At 62.8% G+C, this 20,546-nt stretch overlaps 1 protein-coding gene across 1 annotated transcript in view; it reads right to left on the minus strand.

Moving 5' to 3' along the window:
• The window catches only part of EXD3 (exonuclease 3'-5' domain containing 3), a 68,492-nt gene that overhangs the window by 35,160 nt on the left and 12,786 nt on the right, over positions 1 to 20,546 (minus strand). The window contains exons 3-8 of the mRNA XM_040225650.1: positions 17,276 to 17,362; positions 14,350 to 14,414; positions 9,763 to 9,936; positions 9,376 to 9,543; positions 4,632 to 4,685; positions 3,352 to 3,491 (exon numbers count right to left, since the gene is read on the minus strand). Coding sequence (XP_040081584.1) covers positions 3,352 to 3,491; positions 4,632 to 4,685; positions 9,376 to 9,543; positions 9,763 to 9,936; positions 14,350 to 14,414; positions 17,276 to 17,339 — 665 coding nt within the window. The 5' untranslated portion in view covers positions 17,340 to 17,362. The remainder of the gene's footprint in view (positions 1 to 3,351; positions 3,492 to 4,631; positions 4,686 to 9,375; positions 9,544 to 9,762; positions 9,937 to 14,349; positions 14,415 to 17,275; positions 17,363 to 20,546) is intronic.

Genomic DNA, 20,546 nt, shown 5'->3' on the forward strand with positions numbered 1-20,546 from the left:
AGCTGACGGGCCCACGCGTATGTGCACAGCTGACGGGCCCACGCGCACGGGCACACCTGAGACCCCAGCCCCAGCCACAAGCCACAAGCCTAAGCCTGTAACTGTCTCTGCAGTTTGGCCCCTTTTCCAGATTGTCACGTGGCAGGAATCTCCTCTTACTTTGTAATCTTCATCTAAGTTTCCCCTGTATCCTTTCACGACTTTAGAGCACATGTCCTTCTAGCTCTGAACAGTATTCAGCTGTCTCGCTGGACCACAGTTTACTTATCCCTCCAGCTACTGGGGGTTTCTTAGGTGGCGCTAGTGGTAAAGAACCTGCCTGCTAATGCAGGAGCTGTAAGAGAAGTGGGTTTGATGCCTGGGTGGGGAAGACCCCCTGGAGGAGGGCATGGCAAACCACTCCAGCATTCTTGCCTGGAGAACCCCATGGACAGAGGAGCCTGGTGGGCTACAGTCCACAGGGTCACACAGAGTCGGACACGACTGAAGTTGACTTAGCAAGCCCACATGTCAGCTACTGGAGGACATCTTGGTTCCCTCCAGGCCTTGGCAACTACGAATAGCGTTGCTATGAACACTCAAGTGCAGGCTTTTGTGTGGACAGGGGTTTTCAGTGCCTTTGGGTAAATACCAAGACACATGGTGGCTTGGTATGACATGAGAATGTGCTTACTTTTTTAAGAAACCACCAAACTGTCTGCAAAGTGGCCGCACCATTTTGCACCCCCAACCTGCGGTGATGACAGTTCCTGTTGCTCCACGTCCTCACCAACACTCAGTGACGTCAGCTTCTGTGCATGCTAGCAGGGGTGCGTGGTGTCAGCTTCTGTCCCTGTTAATAGGGGTGCGTGGTGTCAGCTTCTGTCCATTCTAATGGGGTGCGTGGTGTTAGCTTCTGTGCATGTTAACAGGGGTGCATGGTGTCAGCTTCTGTGCACGTTAACGGGTGCGTGGTGTCAGCTTCTGTGCGCTCTAACGGGGGGTGTGCTCATGATTCAGTCTGCATTGCCCTGATGATACATGAACAGCATCTTCTCATGGGCTTATGCATCATCTCTGTATCTTCTTTGGTGAGGCGTCTATTTGGGATGTGGTCCATCTTTTAAATCAGGTTGTCTGTTTTCTTACTGCTGAGTTTTAAGAGAACTTTCTGTATTTTTGGATAACAGTCCTTTATCAGAGGTGAATTTGCTATTATCCCACACTCTGAGCTTGTATATTCATTTTTCTTGATTAACACTTTAACATGTCAACTAATTTGACTGATAATTTTTTTTTAGTATTTTTGCATCTGTGCTCATGAAATGCACTGGACTGTAACTTTTCTTTCTCCTAATGTCCTTTTAAGGCTTAAACTAGCTGATAAAACATACTGGGATGTCCTTTCTTTTCATAGTCTCTGAAAAAATTTTTTTAAGATTGATATGCTCTCTTCCCTTAAATGTCTGAAAGAATTCACTAGTGAAGCCATCTTAGCCTACAGATTTTTTGTGGTGAAGTTTTAAACCACTGATTCAATTTATTTAATTGAGTGCTGAAGGACAGGGACGCCTGGCGTGCTGCAGTCCATGGTGTTGCAAAGAGCTGGACACGACCGAGTGACTGAAAACTACAAGGGACTGCTCAAATGTTCCATTTTTCGGTTTTGTCAGCTATGCTTTGCAAGACTTTGGCCTATGACATCTCAACTGTCAGATGTACTTGCTTGTGAACACTTCACACCATTTGCTGCCTGTAGAACCTGGTCCTTTTCGTTTCCGACATGCGCGTTCTGTATTTGTGTCTTCCTGTCTTAGCACCTCTTTATGATCTGTGCCTGAATCAATTATCTTATTGGGAGTTACAAGACGGCTATTCTGAACTTGATTGTTCCTTTCCGTGTATTAGCTGGCACAACAGTGTAAAGGAAAGCTTTCCTCCCCATCTTTCTGCATAAAACATGGTGGGATGAGCTGTTTTTTTTACAGTCTCTGGAAGAATTTTTGTCAGACTGGTATGGTTTCTTCCTTAAATGTCTGAAGGATTCGCTAGTGAAGCCATCTGAGCCGAGACGCATGCAGGTTCACAGATCCGAGCTGCTGTGCTCTGCTACTGTCTTTCACTCTATGACTGTTTTCATGCTTAGCCTCTTCCCCACAGAGCCCTCGTTTCTTTCAGTGGAGAATGGTCTCTAGGAGCCAAGATCTCGTTGCTGGATGTGCTCATTCCTACAGGGTGTCACTGCTTCTGAACCCTTTCAGGGCACAGAATGAGAACACCTTTTTAAAAAATCATTAATTCAAGCTGATATCTGCAGCTAAATCTAACCCTGAGGACCCGCCCACTTTCTGCCTGTGTCTCCCTCCCTCCCCTTCTGCACACTTGCTGCTCCAGCTGCTTCTCTCTCTTTTCTGAGACATAACGAGAGCAATCGCAGCCGTGTGCCATGCGCCCGCAGGAGCTCAAGTCTCAGCGGCCCCTAGAGAATCAGCCCCGCTTTACAGATGAGGAAACAGACCCAGAAATGGGAGTGCCTGCCCATGGCTCCAGGGGAGGGCGGGCCCGGGGAGACCTGCCACCAGAGCCTAAGGCCTGACTCTCAAGTGAGATGGTCAGGGCTGTGTGGTGCCAGGACAGGTCACCCAGACGGGGGACCCACGCTGCCGCCTGCTGACGGACAGGTGCCCAGGGAGCCTGGGCAGCCTCAGCACCGCTTCCCCTCACCCACTCCCAGGGAGGTGGAAGGAAGCTCTTCTTCCAGATGCCCATGCATAGGTGACACCCTGTGTCTCTCATACACACAGACACACACACACAGGCACAGGCAGGCACACACACACAGGCACACACATAGACACACACACACAGGCACGTGCAGGCACACACACACGCACACACATGCACACGCACAAACACTCGTGTGTGCGCGCGCACACATGCACACACTCACGTGCACACTTGTGCATGCACACACACGCGCACATGCACTCATGTGTGTGCACACACTCACACACGTGCACACACACACGTGGGGGCTGCCTGCTGGCGTGCAGCCTTTTCTCTGTAACTGCCAGCACTCCAGACAGATTAATTAGATGAAGGAAGGAATGAAGGAGCCCGTGCCTGGATAAGAGGTGCGACCTCAGGACTGTGTAAGCAAAGGGCCCCCAGAGAGAATGATTTCTGTTTGACTCAGAGCAGTTAAGACTCTCTGACCATGGCTGCCGGAGTCAGGCCCTTGGCTCCGGAAGCAGGCCCCTTGCTGACTGGCTGGGACGCAAGTGGGTGAGGGCGGGCTGGGTGTGTGGCGGCTCTCCCACGGGCCTGCTGCCGGTTGAGCCTCACCCCTACCCTGGGCCCTGTGGAGCTCACCTGGCAACAACTCTGATGTCAAAGCCAGGCTGGCACCAGGAGTCCATGAGGGCCAGCAGCCTCTGCTGGAGGAGGGGTGAGCTGTCCACGTAGCGCTCTGCGAGGTCCACCTTGCCCTGCAGGAGCAGGGGTGCACACATCTGCAGGGAGACACCCCCTCAGGCCACAGCTCCGTCGCAGCCAAGACCCAGACTCACCTGCAGCCCAGCACACAGAGTAGCCAGGGCATCAGCACCAAAGGGCCCAGAGGCCGGTCTGCGCAACTCCCCTCCCCTGGGGAGCTCAGGGGCCCAGCCGCATGTCTGAAGGCCTCGTGAAAGCCCACCCCCTGCTCCAAGCTGCGCCCCATGCCTGGGTCCCTGCACACACATCCATGTGTATTCACACCCCCCCCAGTGCACGTGCACACACACACACATCCATGTGTGCACACATACCCATGTATACACAGACACCCATGTGTGCACACACCCATGCACACACAGGCCCTGCTGCTCCTTAGGCCATCCCTGGGGGCTCTGTGGTCACCCTCATCTCCACCAGGAAGGAGCAGAGGCTCAAACAGGCCTGGGGGCCCCTGGGGGGCCCTCCTGTCCCTGAGCCGGTGGGTGAGCTCTGGGCTGGGGAGGAGGAGCAGGGTGGAGATCAACCACCGGCCATGGCCCTGGTGGCCCAGAAATGCCTGCTGCATCAAGATGGCACCGGCACGTGGCCTGGTGCACACTCACAAGACCCCCTAAGCTGCCCAAGCCCCTAGGAGGCCCCCAGGGAGCACCTGGGCATGGTATTGGGCCTCGGGAGATACTGGCCACTCCCCTTGAAAAGAGCCAGATCTCAAAAGGTCCCCTCCCAGTGGCCCTGCAGAAGTCTCCTCACCTGCCCTCCCCTCTGCCATGTGGTCACATAGGCCAGGCTGTCTGGAGGCCAGACGGGACGTGGGCCCATCTGCCAGGCCAGGGCTCCAGGAGCGCAGTCCTCATGGGACCTCCCCTTCCTGAGAACCCTTCAGGCCACCCCAGAGCAGAAGACGGCGTGGTATGCCCCTAGTGACTGGCCGCTTTCTGAGCATGCTCTACCAGCGCCTGGGCACAGCTCACAGGCGCTCACTGGCACCCCCCTGCCCCTCCTCACGTAATCAGGTGGTCACCTGCGACTCCTGCCCTCCAGCATCTCAGCTCCACATGTGCGAACAATGCCCACAGCTCAGTGGGGGGGACCCTCCCTAAACCATGCTTCTGGGGGTCTGGACATAATCTGATCTACGTGAGAAAGACTCTCACCTTCTCAACGTCGAGATCTGCCTGCAGCTGCAGCTTCGTGCCCAGCACGATGGCCTGGGAAACACAGAAGGCCTGGATTACACAGGGCCCAGGGGGACAGGCAGTGCCTACGTGCAGAGGAGTGTGCACAGGAGGCTCCTACCCTTCCCCACGGCCCCCAGTTGCCTCCAGTCACTGCAGGGACGGCCACCGGGCCTATTCAGTTCCAGCCACGTGGCCTCAGGCTGAGGGGCCTGGAACCAGCAAGCGTCCCGGTCCACAAGCCCCTGTTCCTAGCCAGGTTCCACGTGTGCTGTGCGGTGGCTGGAATGACTCCTGTGTCCCCCCTCACCCAGCTAGGGTTCAACATAGATGGGGCCTCGAGGTGCTTGCTGGGCAGGGGGCCTGGGTCAGGGGTTGCTGATGAGAGGGTAGAGGACGGAGGGAGGAACAGGGCCCCCATCACCCACCCACAGAGCCTGGTGGAGTGTGGACTGCTCTCCCCGCTTTTCCTGGGAGCTCCCCACCACCCCTGGCCCAGGAGCGTGCCGGGCACCCCCGGGGAGGGCCGGTGGGGCTCTGTGTGCTCTGGACACCCAAGGGAGGGCAGCCATGTCCTGTGGGGCTCCTCCGGACCTCTGAGCGCTTTCCATAAGCCACAGCGTGCGCCCCAAAGCGACTCAGAGTCTGTTGGATGGAGCGCGCTGACCCCAGGTCCAGGGTGGCAGGCCGGGTGGTCGGTGCCTCGGGGGCATGCAGAGAGCTGCCCTGGGATCCATAGAACAAGCGGCTCTGAAGCCACGGGCTCGCAGGCAGCCCCTCGGATGGGGCAGGGTGCGCGCTGCGCGGTCTGCCCTGTCCTGGGCGCGCGACCCTCCCCGGACTCGGCAAAGACGCGGCAGCCCTGAGTGCCCGCACGTAGCGCAGGCCGCGCTGCTATTAATAATTTCCATACATCGCGCTCCCATTATGAGCAAAAATAACTGGCCAGGCGGCCCGGCCCCGCCCCCCGCAGCTCACAGAAAGGCCCAAAATAGCGGCCTGGGAAAGGCAGCTCCGGCAGAGGCCGTGATCGCGGGGCGGGGGCGCGGGGCTGGGGGCCTCTCCCTGTGCGGCGTTGACCCGGTGCCCCGCGGCCTGGCCGGAGTCCAGGAGCTCAGTCTCGGCCAGGCCCCGGGGGGCCCAGGGCCAGGGGAGAGGGCTGCAGAGCTTGGGGGAGGGAGAAAGGCAACATGGGGTAGGTGGTGGGCCAGGAAAGGGGGACGCAGGCCTGGGGGGCGGGGCGGGGGCGGCGGCGGGGGGGGGGCCGGGCGGGGGCGGGGGGGGGGGGGGGCCCGGGCGTCCGCGGGGGGGGGGGTGCTCCCTCCCCAGGCGTCCCTGCAGCCTCACTGGATGCTCTGACCTCTTCTGGGGAGAAGACCCTCGGGAAGTTGAGGGGGCTCTGGAACATGCCCAGGAAAGCCGGAGTGCACACGCTGGGCACCCTACGTTCAGACCCCAGGCCGTTAGAGTCCGACCACCAGCGTCCCGGCTTCCAGGCTCCGTCAGGCCAGGCGGCGGTTGGAGAAGGGCTGTGGGTGGGAGGACTGGGGGCCTGGGAGCCTCCCACGGTCCAGGCCAGGCCCCAGGCAGTGGCCTGAGAGAGGGCGGCAGAGGCAGCAAGGGGAGCCCCTGACTCCTCACCACTCTCCCAGGCGGCTGGCCTCCATCATCTGAGGGTCCGGCTCCTCAGCAGGCTACCCCCATCCGAGAACTCCTCTGAGCCCCAGAGCTGGCCTCAGACTGGAGGGGCAGCCTGGGGTGATGGCCGGGGTCCTGGTCCAGTGGGAGCAAGGGCAGGCCAGGCACTGCCCCTCAGAGCAGCGGGAGGGCAGCCTGCAAAGTCCGCCTGCCCCAGGCCTTTCTCTGTCGGCTGCACCCCCCTTCCCTCCCTCTTTTTTCTCCTTCCAGCCTTCCCCCCTCCCTCCCCCTCCCAGGAGACAGCAAGGCCCAAGGGCCCACTGGGCCAACCTGGCCTGGGTGGCTCACACATTGGCCTGCAGTCAGGGCCCTGGTACGTGGTGCCCACCGGCAGAGCAGAGTGTGGGGGCCGTGGAGCAGGGCAGGCAGTGCTTGGAGTCTGGCCCCATCCACCCAGGTGTGTGGTCAGGCCTGCCCGTCAGGAGTGCACACCCCTGGGCACAGGACGACGCCCCCAGAGGGTCTGGGCGCCCTTCTCCTCTGCCTGCTTCCTCCGCGGCAGCCGGCCCCTGACCAGGCCTGGCAGAGCCCTCTGTGCACCCAGGCTGCCCTCTTTTGGCCAGGCGGCCTGTGTGGACACGAGGGTGTGGCCGGAGCACCGGGGCTGGAAGGCCATGGACTCCCCCAGGGACTGGCTGAGAAGGGTCCTCTCTGCCCCCCAGCCCTGGGGAGTCTGTGTCCTGGAGGCTGTGGGGGGCACAGGACGAAGAGGGGGCAGTGTGCCCTTATGCAGACACAGGAGGGTGCCCTGACGGCACTGCCCAGCCATCATGGTCACTGGGGGGAGGGCTGGCAGCAGAACCATCTCCTCCAGGAAGCCCCACCTTGGTTCTGTTGGGCCAAGCTGCTCATGGCTCACCTGTCACACAGGCCCTGAGGGCGGGGGAATCGCCTGCTGACCCAGGGGCCTGGGACTCGCCCCAGACGAGGCTGGACAGCCACAGTGGGAGGAGGGTAGGGGACGAGGCCAGGGCTGGGCCCCCCAGCACCTTGCGGGCATCACTGACCTCCGCCCAGGAAGCCAGAGCTGGCTGCTGAGAAGAGGGCTGCCTTGGGCGGTCAGGGTGGGGCAGTGGGAACCAGCTCAGGCCCCAGAGCTGCAGCTTTGGTGAAAAGTAACTAAGACCAAAGGGGCTGGGGCAGTGACAGCGGGAAGGGCAGGCACGCTGGACCCTGACGGGCCAGCAGGGGCCGGGGTAGGTGCCCAGACCCAGGTCCCAGACCCCAGGACCGACCTGCCTCCCACCTCCACTGCTCGCCAGGGGCTTTCTGCCAAGGGACCTTTTCTTTTCTTTTTTTTTTTTAAGCAAAGCTATCTTTTTACCTTTATAAGCTGTTTAAAAAACGTAAATAAAATAACTCAGCAGACAAAAGCGGGCATTCACGCAGCCGGAGCCCGCCGCCGCCCTCGACATGAAATATCGCAGCGCATGAAGCCGCGAGTCCCCGCTAATCCGAGCGGACAGGCCTGAAGGCGGCCCCTCGGCGGCGCGGCGCGGGCACTGGAGCGTGCACCGCCTGCCGGGCCGGCCCGCTCGGGACAATGGCCTTTCTTCGCACGAGGGGCCTGCGCCGGACAAGAGCGCTCTTTGTGTGCCAGTCCTGCCTCGGAGCGCGAGGGAGGCGCATTCAGCCGTCCAGACGCTCTTTGAAAGGCCGGAGTGTAACAGGAGACGCGACACCCCAGCCTGCCTCTTCCCCCGCCGCCCGGCCGCCAGGCCGGCCCCGCACCGCCGCGTTGTGCCCGCCCGTCCTCCGCCCGCCTCCGTTCCAAGGAGCCTCCCCGTCGGGGAGCGGGGCGCGGGGTGGGCCTGGGACCTCCTGGGCGCCGGCAGCACCGTCCCCCGGTGTGTGGGCTCGTCTCTGGGCTCCACGAGGCAGCGGCGGAGGCGAGCCCTGGACCCCTGGACGCTGGACTCATTTCCCAGGGAGAGGGCCCCTCTGAGCCGGCGCCCGCACCTCTGGTGCTGCAGCAGCTGGGATCTCAGCCAGGCGCCCGCCGCCCCCCCCCCCCCCCCCCCCCCCCCCGCCGCTCATCCCGCCGCCGCCCCGCCCACCAACCCCGCAGGGAGCCATCGCCAGAGCACCCGCCGGCCCAGGGACACCGAGAGCACGACCTTGGGGCTCCCTCTTCATCTCGGAACCTTCTGGGCTTAAATGAGAACCAGCTCTGCTCACAGAGGAATCAGCAAAACCACCGAGCTTCCAAAACCGCCCCCGCCCCGTGTCCTCCCAGAGGCCTCTGCTACTAAGCCCACCGCGCCCACCGCCCCCACCCCCGCCGGAGGGAGCCCGCCCTCCGTGCCCACAGCCACACGCATCACGCGCACTGGGAGCTCCTGACCACAGCTGAGAGTCTGGGCCCACGCCGGCATGACACCCCACACCCGATCCTCTGAAAAGGACGCGTGTTGTGCCAGGGCTGGTCCCCGGCGGGGTTGGGGGGCTGGGGCTGGCAGGATGCTGACAGCGGGGATCTGGCAGGGCCCGAGGGAGTCCAGAGTGGCCCAGCAAACAGGCACCGGTGGACCCCACCCAGAGTGCAGGCCCCTGGCTCCACGGCAGACACGCTACAGACACCTGCCCACCGAGGCCCAGAAGCAAAGTGGCCAGTCCTCCAGCCCATTGTGGCCGCGCCCGTGGCTGTAGGGAGGGCCTGTCCTCACGCAGAGGGGCCTTGGCTCCTGCCTGCGGGCTCCCTGCCTCCAAGGCTGTGCCAACAGGGGCCGGGTGAGCAGGAGTAAGTCTGGGCAGGGGCAGGAGGAGACAGCAGGCCCAGGGTCTGGCCTGGGCCCTGGGGTGGCCTGGGTGGGCAGAGGCTGTGGCGAGCATCTCCCATCCCTGCCCCTCGCCCCTGCCCACACCTGGGAAGGAAGGACCCTGGCAGGTACTGTAGACGAGGCAGGATGTCGGGGGCTGTGCCCAGACCTCTCAGATGGTCAGTGTGAGGGGCGCCCAGGACCCAGCCTGGCTCTCACCCGGTCCGTGGAGAGAGGTCCAGAGCCACAGGGAAGGGCTCGCTCACCTCTTTGAACTTGCCCTCCTGGTGCAGCCGGTGGATGTGCGCCAGCATGGGGCTCCGGTCTGCGTCTTGCAGCTGGAAGATGCTGACCAGCGGCTCCACAAGGCTGGGGGCCCCCTCGGTGAGGAGCCGGACCGCACGGGCCTGCAGCGGCTTCAGTGCTCGGCCGCCCTGGAAGCCCCAGGCCCAACCTCAGCGGAGGCGGCAGCTGTGGCCGGGGGCTTGAGGCCTGGGTGGGCCCAGTGCGGGCCAGCCAGCGCCCACCATCAGTGACCCCCCTGTGGGCTGCCGGAGCCGGGTCAGGTGGGTGTGGGCCCCCGTGTGGAGGGCTGGACAGGGTGAGAAGGGGTGCAACTCGGGAACAGGCTGTGGGCAGAGGGTGGGGCTCACCTGGGCGGGCGCCGGGCGTGGCTGTGCCTGTAGCCAGCGCTCCAGCTCGCGGGCCACCCAGGCCTCCAGCGAGGGGCCCCGTCCCCCGCAGCCCCGACTGGCTTCCAGCATGTCCAGGAGAGTGGTGAGCGGGTCGTCCAGGGTGGCGAACCCCTTCCAGGCTTCCTCCCGGAGCTGTGGAGACGCAAGGCCCCACTGTGGTGAGTCCTCACCACCAGCCCTCCCACCAGAATGGAGCTGCCCCACGGGGCTGGGCACAGGGGCCGGCCAGTCAGATGGTCCCGCAAAGGCCAGGCTTGATCCCCGGGCCAGAAGCTGGGTGGCACCCCTCTGCACCCTGATCGCCTGCGTGGCATGCATGGGACGTGGCCGTGGGCCTAACAAGAAAAAGGAAAGTGAAGTGAAGTCGCTCAGTCGTGTTCGACTCTTTGCGACCCCATGGACTGCAGCCCGCCAGGCTCCCCCGTCCCTGGGGTTCTCCAGGCGAGAGCACCGGAGTGGGGTGCCATCGCCTTCTCCATGTCTGCTTTTCTAGAGACACGTAAGAGCTGAACGACCAAAACAAGCGCAGGTGTGTCTCCACCACCCACGTCCAGGGGAACAGCGAGTGTCACGGCGTCCTTCACGTGACCAGCAGGGCCCCTGGGCATGGCCAGCCCCTCACCTCCAGCCCCACAGAGGGTGTGCAGGCAGCCATGGGCCAGGGAAGGGGCTGGAGGAAGAGGCCCCCCTGCTCAAGGCCCCAAAGAAGAAAGGCTTTTCCCAGGAAGCCCCTGTCCTGGGACCGGGGTGTCAGGGCGCTGAGTGTGGAGCGTCGCCAGGAGGAAGGCTGCCTCGAGGACCCTGTGAGCCCACGGAGCCTCCCCTCGCAGAGACGGGCAGAGCGCAGGGCCAGCTCTTCCCTCTGAGGTGTCTGGTCTCCCCCTGGACGGACTCTCCCGTGCCGGCCCGCAGAGGCCTGGGAAGGGCGCGGGAGGCGGCGCGTCCTCCGGAGGTCAGGCCCTGCTCCCTGGCCAGCCCGGGTCTCTACCCTCGACAGCTGGGGTTGGCTCGCTCGCCCTCCCCCGAAAAGCCCTGCAGAGCAGTGGCTTCCAGGGCCCCCGTCCTGCTGCTGCTAGACACAGGGCCCTCAACCTGAAGCACTCAGAGAAGGGGTCAGGGGAGAGACACTGCTTCACATCCAAAGCAGAAACGGCTGGGCACCTCCCCCAAGGCCTCTAAGGAGTGGGCAGTCCCCCCCACCTTCCCCGAGACCCCTGAGGAGCGGAGATTCCCTCACCTTCCCCGAGACCCCCGAGGAGTGGGCAGTCCCCCCCATCTTCTCCGAGACCATCGTGGACATGGCTGTCGCGTGGCCGTGAGGAGACAGGAACTGCGCCCTGGGGGTCTGCAGGCTCGGCTGTGCCCTGGGGGGTCTGCAGGACTGGCTCCCGCGGTGCAATCATGGAGGGCCCTGGGACGCCGGGATCTGCTCTGGTGTGGCCCAGAGAGTGCAGACCTCCCTGAAGCCCCGTGAGCTCCCCAGGGCCCTGCTGACAAAGCCCGCATCTTAGCTCCCTCACCACGTGCGAGGCCAGGGGTCCCGCTGCCCTCCGACGCTCTCACCTGGGAAAGCGTTCTTTTGGCCCAAGGCCCCTGGCATCACCCGCTTCCTGTCTGCGTGAGCCTTTCCCCCAGAGACACCTCTGCCGTGCTCAGCCCGGGGCTCAGGGGCCAGCGTCGGGTGGCAGGTCTCAGCAGGGGCATGGCCGTGGCCCCTGCCCCGGGCGGGCTCCCCAGGACGCTCTTGGAGCCACATCCACTCACGTCTTTGTGACTTTAAACCACTGTTCTCCGGCCACTCAGCAGGGCTCTCGAGAACGAAACGCGGACTCTCCCTGGAGCATCAGGTGAATGCTCTGTCTGTAAAGACCCGGGGAAGGGACAGGTCTGAGGGGCGCGAGGCACAGTGAGCACAGGGGAGACCCCAGCCTGCCTTGGGTGCCGACACACAGGGCAGGGCCCCCAGGGCCCTTCGCATGTGCTCAGGAGGTCAGTCCTGGGGACGCCTCTGGGCCTGGCCTTGGCCACCAGAAAGGACAAGCTGCACTGAGATGAGCTCCTGTGAAAACCTCAGGACTCACGAGGAACACCCACCGTGGGGCGATCAAGCTCCAAGAGTAAAGGACAGCAAGACACCAGCTTGGGAATGAAGACAGAAAACAAACACATCCGAAATTACCAGAGAGAAGAGCAATCAGCCCTAAGTGAAGGACAAGACACAGCAGCCCTAGGCTGAGGCCGCGCCCCTGGGGGGATGGCACACACCGGGCCCGGCGTCCCCAGCCACGCGGGCCCTTGGACCAGGCTCACGTCTGGCCCCTCGCCCCGCTCCTGGGCGTGCTGGGCGCAGCGTCCACGCCGACAGCCCTTCAGGCCCGGCTCTGAGGCTCCGGCTGACCCCTCCCTGCCTCCTTCCTGCCTTCTGGCCCCCTCCCCGTCCTGACCCCCACCCAGCTGGGACCTGGGCACAGCCCCTCCTTCCTTCACTTCCTCACCATTCAGGAGTGAAGGCACGGCCCGCCGACTGCAGTGGGCTTGGGCCAGAGCCCAGAGGGCCTGTTAGCACAGCCGGGTTCCTGCCCCGTGGGGCTGGGGTGTGCCCAGGAGTGAGCGTTCCCAGCAGTCTCCAGAGTGCAGGCCTGGGCCCCACGTGGGGAGCACCGCCCTCCCCTGCCTGTCCCCACCCCGGTTCCCCCTGGGGGACTCTCAGGTCCCCCCACCTGGCCCCGTCCTGCCCCCAGGCCTCCGCGCTGCCCCTCTTTGCCTGTCCCTCTAGTCCCAGCTTGACCCCCTCTGAAAGGCCAGACCACAGGCCCTGACACGCCCCAGTTCTTTCCTCACAGGACAAAGCTCCCAGGAGTCCTGCAGGGTCAGCCCTGCGACCCTGTCCCGTCCTGAGGCCCCTGCCCTGGGCTGCGCTGGCCTCCAGGGTCCCCTGCTCGTCTGAACCCCCTAGGGCTCAGCCACACCTCCCGCCGCCGTCCTGGAGGCTGGGGGGGGGGGCAGCGTCCACCCCCAGCCCTCGAGGCCCTGCAGGGACCCCACCCCCGCCTCGCCGCTGGGCCTCAAGCCTCACGTGTGTCTCACAACACTGGGCAACGTGTGCTGGCCCTGAGCAGGGGCCCCGGGCTCTGGAGCGTGGACACGCGTGCTCTACTGCTGGGACACCAGCCCCGAACAGGGGCCTCGGAGCACGTGCACAAACGACCGCAGGACAAGCCCGGCCCTGCGGGAGCCAGAGCACCGCCAGGGACCTCCCAGCCCGGGGCGGCCCCGCGGCTCTCTGGAGATGAGGAGCACGCTGGGCACGGAGACACAGTGAGAATCAGACAGCAGGAAGGACGGCGGAATCTGAGACATCAAACCAAGACCGCAGGCTCGGGCGGGGGTGGGGAGGGAGAGGCAGCATCGGCAACAGCCCCCTGGGCCCGCCGCTGGGGTGTCCGGCAGCCGGAGGCGGAGGTCAGTCCTGGAGAGGGGCGGGGCAGGGGCCGTGCCGCCCTCGCCCTAGGGTTCGCGGAACCGGAGGGGCCTCGGCCCAAACCGCTGACGCACAGGAAGCGGGCACTCCCCCGGGAAATAGGTCCGGAAGTGGAAACTGCCCGAGTCGCCCCAGGAAGACCTGGGTTTCACCGCGTTCCCAGTCCCCGGCCCAGCCCAAGGCGGAGCCCTGCGGCGCCCAGCCTCAGGGAACAGACAGGTGGCTCCCCCCAGCTGCTTCAGCTCCACCCCACAGGAAACGCATCCCCCCCCCCCACAACAGGCAAGCATGTTTCGGCGGGAAGGCCTCACAGACCCGCGGCCCAGCTTCCCGAGTCGCCCTCAGAGCCACAGGCACGGAATCGGGAAATCAGGAAGCTTCTGGCCTTTGCAGAAGCACTGATTTCTCCAGCTAACAACCGGAGCCGGCTCTTCACAGGCCTTCGCGGGTTGGGGAAGGCAGCGGGCAGGTAACTGCCCTAGGCCACGCAGCTTGGACCCGCAGGGGCTGCCTCGTGCCCTGGGAAGCCCCGTGAACGTCTCCCGCTCACAGACAGGCCTCCCCTGAAGGCCCATAGCCTTCTTGGAGCTCACCAGCCCTAGGGTCATGGGGTCGGTGGGGGGTTGGGGTAGGGAGGACAGGCTGGCCCCGAGAGGATGGGCACCCCCCCCAGCCACGCATGGCTCCCACACCCCCCGGGGACCAGGGCAGCCTCACTCCTTGGGGCCTCGAGGGAGCTCAGTGCAGGGAGGAGCGGCTGGGGGCCAATACCGGTGCCACCCGGGGGCTGAGGCAGCGCTGCCGCCCTGCAGGGCCCCCGTGGACCCAGTGTGCAGGGCCCAGAGCCATGGAAGACCCTGGCTGCCTGCCAGCCAGACCACACACACGGCTGTCCTCTGGGCCTTCGCACAGAAGAGGCAGAGTGCGAGGCCCGCCAGGTGCCCCCTGCTGCCCGCAGGCTGGTGGTGGGTACTGCCCTCTCCTCCTGCTCCGTGCGTCCAACAGGCCTTGTCCCCCAGCCCCAACCTGATGTGACCCCCAGAACATCCGACGAGGCAACTCACCTGTCGCAGGTCCCGAGTGGACCACAGCGTCTGCAGCGTCTGCAGGAACAGGCGCGGGTCCTGGCCTGGGGGGACAGGGCAGGGCTGTGGAGAGGCTGCGTGTGGCGGGGAGCACGGCCCTGCGGCCCCTTCCTAGGGCTGGCCTGCTCCCCAGGCATGGGGGCTTCCCGCAGTGCCTGCTGGGGGCCTTCTCGCTCAGCTCAGGGAGCCTGGATTCGCATTCCCGCCCCAGTGGGCCCCTGGTCCGTGTGAGCGGGGAGGCCTGTGATACCGACCCGGCTTGGGGGCACCCCCCACCCATCCTTGGCCCACTATCTGGCCTCTGGCCCCTGCTGAGGCCCAACGTGGTCCCGGTCTCCGCCTCCCCGTCTTCCCTCTGCCCTGTCCTGCCCCTGGCAAGTCCCACTCAGGCCCGAGCCCCAAAGCTTCCCCGCCCCCTGCTGCAGAGTGGGGCGTGGGGTCCTGGAGTGGGTGCCTGCTCAGCCCCGTGCTGCCCGGGGCGGCGGGGGTGCAGGTCACTCTCAAGCTGGAAGAGTCGGTGCCCTCAGACCATGGTCCCAGGTTAGGGGCAAGGAGGGCCGGCTGTCTGGAAAAGGTCACCGCTGCCTGCTCTGGGCTTGGGAAAGGAAGCTGCTTCTGAGGCCAGGGCCTGGGGGCCAGCTCTGAGCTGCCCGTGGCCACCAGCGCCCCCTGGCTGCCTACCTGCTGGGCCTCTCCCTCACCCTCTGCCCTGCCAGCAGGGTTCCCGCTCCCCACCGCAGCCCCTCCCCCTCAACCCACTCCACCTCCACCCCCTGCCCCAGCCTGAGCCTGCAGGCCCAGCACGTCTCGCGTTGCAAGTTCTGCTGCACAGTGTGGGCTGTCAGCTGGCCAGCCCCCGAGAAGCTGGGGACAAACCTGGTTCTTTCCCATCAGGGGCCGTGGCCCAGAGCCCGGGGAGGGTGGGCGTGAGGCCCGCCAGCGGGGATGGTGCTCCTGGGGTGCCCCCACCCCAGTCCAGGCAGGAGGACCATCTGGCCCTTAGCCAGGATCTCGGGGTCAGACTCAGGACCATCGGCCCACACCCAGGGGAGCTGGAGCCCAGGTGGCCGCACCTGCAAGGCCACTCGAGTCAAAGGGCAAAGGGCAGCAGCCGCTCCGCTGGGAGTCGGACGGATGGACGGAAAGACGGGAGACCTGAGCCACAGGCCCTGAGGACACAGACTCGCAAAGAAGACGGGGCCGTGGGGCACCCCAGAGGCCACAAGAGGGTCTGTCCCAGAAAGCAAGGCTGGCTGATCACGGAAGGCGTGTCTGCCCTGCTCACACTGCCGCACAGGAGGAGAGCCAGCCGACCCTCGCCCTCAACCCAGTGTCTCATGCAACTGTGGTGACTTGTGAGGAGTAACTCTAGTTACAGTTGGTTACAACCCAGCAAACTAGGAAGAGAAGGAACGCCCTCGTGCAGGTTAAAGGCGGCTATAAAAACCCTCAGCAAACAGAGGCCTCAGTGATAAAGACGTCCCCCTGAAACGGAAACACCAGGAGGAGCCCCTGTCCACTTGGCACGGCGTGGGGTGATGCCAGTGCGGACAGAAGGGACCTGTAAGGGCACAGAGCTCAGAGAAAAGTGAAAACATCGGCACTCGGGTAAATACACTCTGCTCCACGCAGACGACGGGATATCACACAGCCCAGAGAGACGAGCTGCGAGGACACACGGAGGAACCTGAGTACAAACGACTGACAGAAGCCTCTGTGCACAGAACGACCCTAACTCTGTGAGGTGCTCGACCTGAGGGGGGACGGTGCGTGACGGGGGGACCCTTGCCTGCCGGGGGGACCTTGTCTGATGGGGGACCGAGTCTTATCCCCTTTCCAAACAGGATGCGCTTTAAGGCCCGAAGACGGCACATAATGGGGCCTCTGGGGAAGAGCCTGGTGCTCCTGTTGAGGACACTGGGCAGCAGGGGAGTCCGTTTGTTAGGCTTAGTGTAGAGGCACCTGCCGGTGCCCCCTTGGAGAGTCTCTTGGAGCAGCACGTGTGCCTCAGCGGACCCGAGGGAGATGCCCCAGGCCCGGGGTGTGTGGGCACAGAGGCTGGACCAGAGCTCTGTCACATCACCTGCTGGAGGCTCCCCCCCCCATAGTGTGCCCACTCAGGGACCCAGCCCAGCTCGGAGACAGCCCCTCAGGATGCTCAGGGTGGCGGGAAGGGGACCGCTCTCCAGCTGGACCCCGGGCCTTGGCCTGGGAGGAGCCTCTGCTTCGCCAGCCTTGGTCTCCTCTCCCATGTCGCCATCTGTCTTTCTGGGCAGGGGGGACTTCATAGCAGACTTCATGTGGCCCTGCGTCTGCCCCACCATCACCAAACACAGCAGACGTGCAGAAAGCAAGCCCCGCTGAGCCCACAGGCGCTGCCCGAGAGGAGAATCCAGGGCCGAGAGCCTCGCTCTCTTGGGGCCACGTGGGGCCAGTGTGGGTGCTCCTGCTCTTCAGACGCCTGTCGGGCCCTGGATGAGATGTCCTGTGTCCGTATTTGGTGTGGGGCGCCGTGAAGGCTCCGGAGAAATCCACCTGCCCCTCCACCCACACGTGGGTTCCGTCCTTCTCCCAGAAGTTTCTGTCCAGTCACGGCTGACCTTCAGTGTTAGTCATCAGGCAAGCGGCCAGCAGGCAGGCCACCATGGGACCACAGGGTCATGTTTCCCAGGCAACGGGAGGTGCGCCCACGGCCCCCGGGGCAGGAGGCCATGGCAGCAGCCAGCGGCCTGCCCCACCCACACCCGGGGCCGCTCTCCGGGCCCCAGGCCCGCGCCGCCCCGATGCCTCCCACCTGGTGTCCCTGCCCCGTGCAGAGACCCCGCACACCCACCCCATGGCCCGCCCTGCACTGCCCCGCTGGACCTGGGGCCGTAAGGGGCACACGCTCACCCACAGGACTCACCCCCAGCAGGCTCGCCAGCGGGGTCAGTGGCAGCAGGCTTTTCCTCGGGGTCTCCAGGGTCCATCCTCAGGGAAGATGCAAGAGCTGCTGGACACCAGTGGAGACGGGCAGTCAGGCAGAGACCCTGAAGGGCAGCCACGCAGGGCCCGCCTCTGTGGTTGGGAGGCAGGGGCTCGGGCGGCCACAGCTTTCCTACTGGAGTCTGCCCACGGGCGCAGCCAGCTCTAAGTCATCCAGGCCGACAACAAAGCACTGCCGTTCCCCGGTGGCCAACAGGCTCCTGCCAACATGCATTTTTTCCCCACACTTAGGGAAACAGGCCAGTTTGTCCTCATTTGAGGTGTGGTTTGTATCACGAGACTGTCGCAGCGCCTCTGTTTAGACCCTGGTCCTGACACAGCCCTGGATCAAGGGGACCCCACGCGCCCTCTGTGCTGTCTGCTCCCCAACCCACTCCGCCGCCCCGCAGGCCACCACTCCCACAAGCTTTGGACGTTTACTGTCGAACTTCTCTCTACCAGGCCGATACAGCTGTTTCCTGACTCCAGTCTTACACCGACTGACCGAGCGCAAAGTGGGAGCCCACCCCCACCCTGCGAGCCTGGAAACAGCTCTCTCTGAGGATTTCCACCGAGTCTTCACGGGAGCCACAAGCAGAGCCCGGCTGAGCTGGTGCGAACTCCAGGTGCTTCTCTGCCTTGTCTGTTTGCTCCAGACTTGTGCCAGGCCGGAGCAACTCCCGCTGCAAACAGTGTCCACTGGACATGCTTCAGGCCAGCTTCTGGACAAGAGGCCATGTACAAATGTGCTTTCTGCCATCGAGCAATGCCCAGGGTTGGGGAGGGATGGGCCGGTTCCCAGCTGGTGGCAGTAGCCCAGCTAAGACCACTGACCTGGAGCCTGGCGAGCAGAGCTTCCCGCTGAGTAGAGGAGTCTGCGGCCCAGGCAGCAGCTGGAGGGGGCTGTTGGGGCCAGAAGTGCAGGTGAGAATGCAGGACCCCTAGAGCTCCCAGAGGCAGCTGTCCCTGGGCCAAGAGTTCGTCAGAGACACGAGTGATCAAGCGGTGCCGCTCACACCCTCCATCCCAGTGACCACAGCGAGTGAGACCCACTGTAGACCCACGCTGCCAGCCCAACCATGTAGCCAGGCCCCTAAGCCCCAGCAAGTGCATGGGGCACTTTGTAGGTTGAACCTCTCCAAGAGAAAGATCCACCCTAACAAAGGTCCATCTAGTCAAAGATACGGTTTTCCAGTGGTCACGTACAGATGTGAGTTGGACCACAAAGAAAGCTGAGCACCGAAGAATTGACGCTTTTGAACTGTAGCTTTGGAGAAGACTCTTGAGAGTCCCTTGGACTGCAAGGAGATCCAACCAGTCCATCCTAAAGGAGATCAGTCCTGACTATTCCCTGGAAGGACTGATGCTGAAGCTGAAACTCCAACACTTTGGCCACCTGATGCAAAGAACTCACTCATTGGAAGAGACCCTGATGCTGGGAAAGATTGAAGGCAGGAGGAGAAGGGGACGACAGAGGATGAGATGGTTGGGTGGCATCACCGACTTGATGGACAAGAGTTCGAGCAAGCTGCAGTTGGTGATGGACAGGGAGGCCTGGTGTGCGGCAGTCCACGGGGTCACAGTCAGACACGACTAAGCGACTGAACTGAATGCCAGGTTATGGCCCCTTCACCAGCTCAAGGTAATCAGAAACTGCCTGCTCACTAGAACAACTCGGCATTCTTCAGATGAAGGTAACAGAACAGAGTCCCCACAACGTATCATTCATGACGTTCAGTAGATAATATAAAAATCACAAAGGAAAGTACAACCCATAGGTAAGGGGGAAGAATACAGGGAAGCCCGTGACAGAAAGCAACCCGAAGGCGGCTCAGAGGTCGGATTTAGCAAAGACTTTAGCACAACTATTATAACTGTGTTCAAAGGACGAACGAAAACCATGTTCAAAAAGTTACAGAATAATACGATCTTCATGAAACAGAGAGGTAGAAATGGAAATCGCGTGAAACCACATGGAAGAGTGGGAACCCCTGATGGCTCAGCAGTAAAGAATCCACCTGCCAACGCAGAAGGTGTGAGTTCGATCCCTGGATCAGGAAGATCCCTAGAAAAGAAAGTGGCAACCTACTCTAGTATTCTTGCCTGGGAAATCCCATGGACAGAGGAGCGCACGGGCTGCGGTCCATGGGGCTGCAAAAGAGCTGGGCTAAACCCCAACAGCATAAAAGAACTAAATGGCAGTTCTCCAATAAAAAGCGAAAAAGGATAATAACTGAAATGGAAAATCCACCGATTGGGCTTGACGGTAGATTGGAGACGGCAGATTAAAGAGTCAGGGAATTTGAAGACAGATCAATAGAAATTAGGGCCTCCCTGGTGGCTCAGACGGTAGAGAATCCGCCTGCAATGCAGGAGACCCGGTGTGACCCCTGGTCAGGAAGACCCCCTGCAGAAGGGAATGGCAACCCCCTCCAGTATTCTTTCCTGGAGAGTCCCGTGGACAGAGGAGCCTGGTGAGCTACCGTTTATGGGGTTGCAAAGAGTAGGACACGACTTAGCAACTAAGCATGCAGTCGAAATTATCCTATATGAAGACGGAGGAAGAGTAAAGAAAAAAAAAGTGACACCACTTCTTCCCTGTTGGATTCCTTACAAAGCCAGCACGAACGGGAGTGAGCACCACAGCCCTCCCCAGGATGTTCAGACAAGCTGGAGGAGGGCTGCCTGCTCCCAGCGGCAGCCCCTCCCGAGCCTCTGCCCGCCTGTCTCAGACGTGCCCAGCGCCTCCTGCCCCGCTTCTCTCCGGTGCGTCCTGCACCCCTGACCTCAAAGCCTTCATCTCCTCAGTCTCCCCGACTCTAGAGGAGCCCACTCTCCACGAGCTTCCTGAGAATAACTGCAGGGGGGTGTTCCGCTGCTCTCGGCTGTCTGAGTGCCTTCACAGGTCCCCGGCCTGGCTAGAAGCCTGGCTGTGGGTGAGGAGCCATCCCCAGGGGTGACGGTGATGGTCCTTCCCTTGGTGCTTTGAGCTCTGAACCACCTGCCTCCCGACTGCAGCTGGGACTCTGCTCCCTTCCTGGGGGCCTCCCCTGCCAGCATGCAGGTGCCAGGAGGGACGGACGGGCGAGGTCCGCTAGGCACCCCTGGACCCTCTGCTCTCGGGGTTACTCTGACTGGGACGCTGGGCTTCCTGGAAGAACCTCTGATTTTCTTGTGTCTCCTCTGGGGGAGATCTCCTGAAATTTATTTTT

Source organism: Oryx dammah, unplaced genomic scaffold, assembly GCF_014754425.2.
Source record: "Oryx dammah isolate SB20612 unplaced genomic scaffold, SCBI_Odam_1.1 HiC_scaffold_25, whole genome shotgun sequence".
NCBI lineage: Eukaryota > Metazoa > Chordata > Mammalia > Artiodactyla > Bovidae > Oryx > Oryx dammah.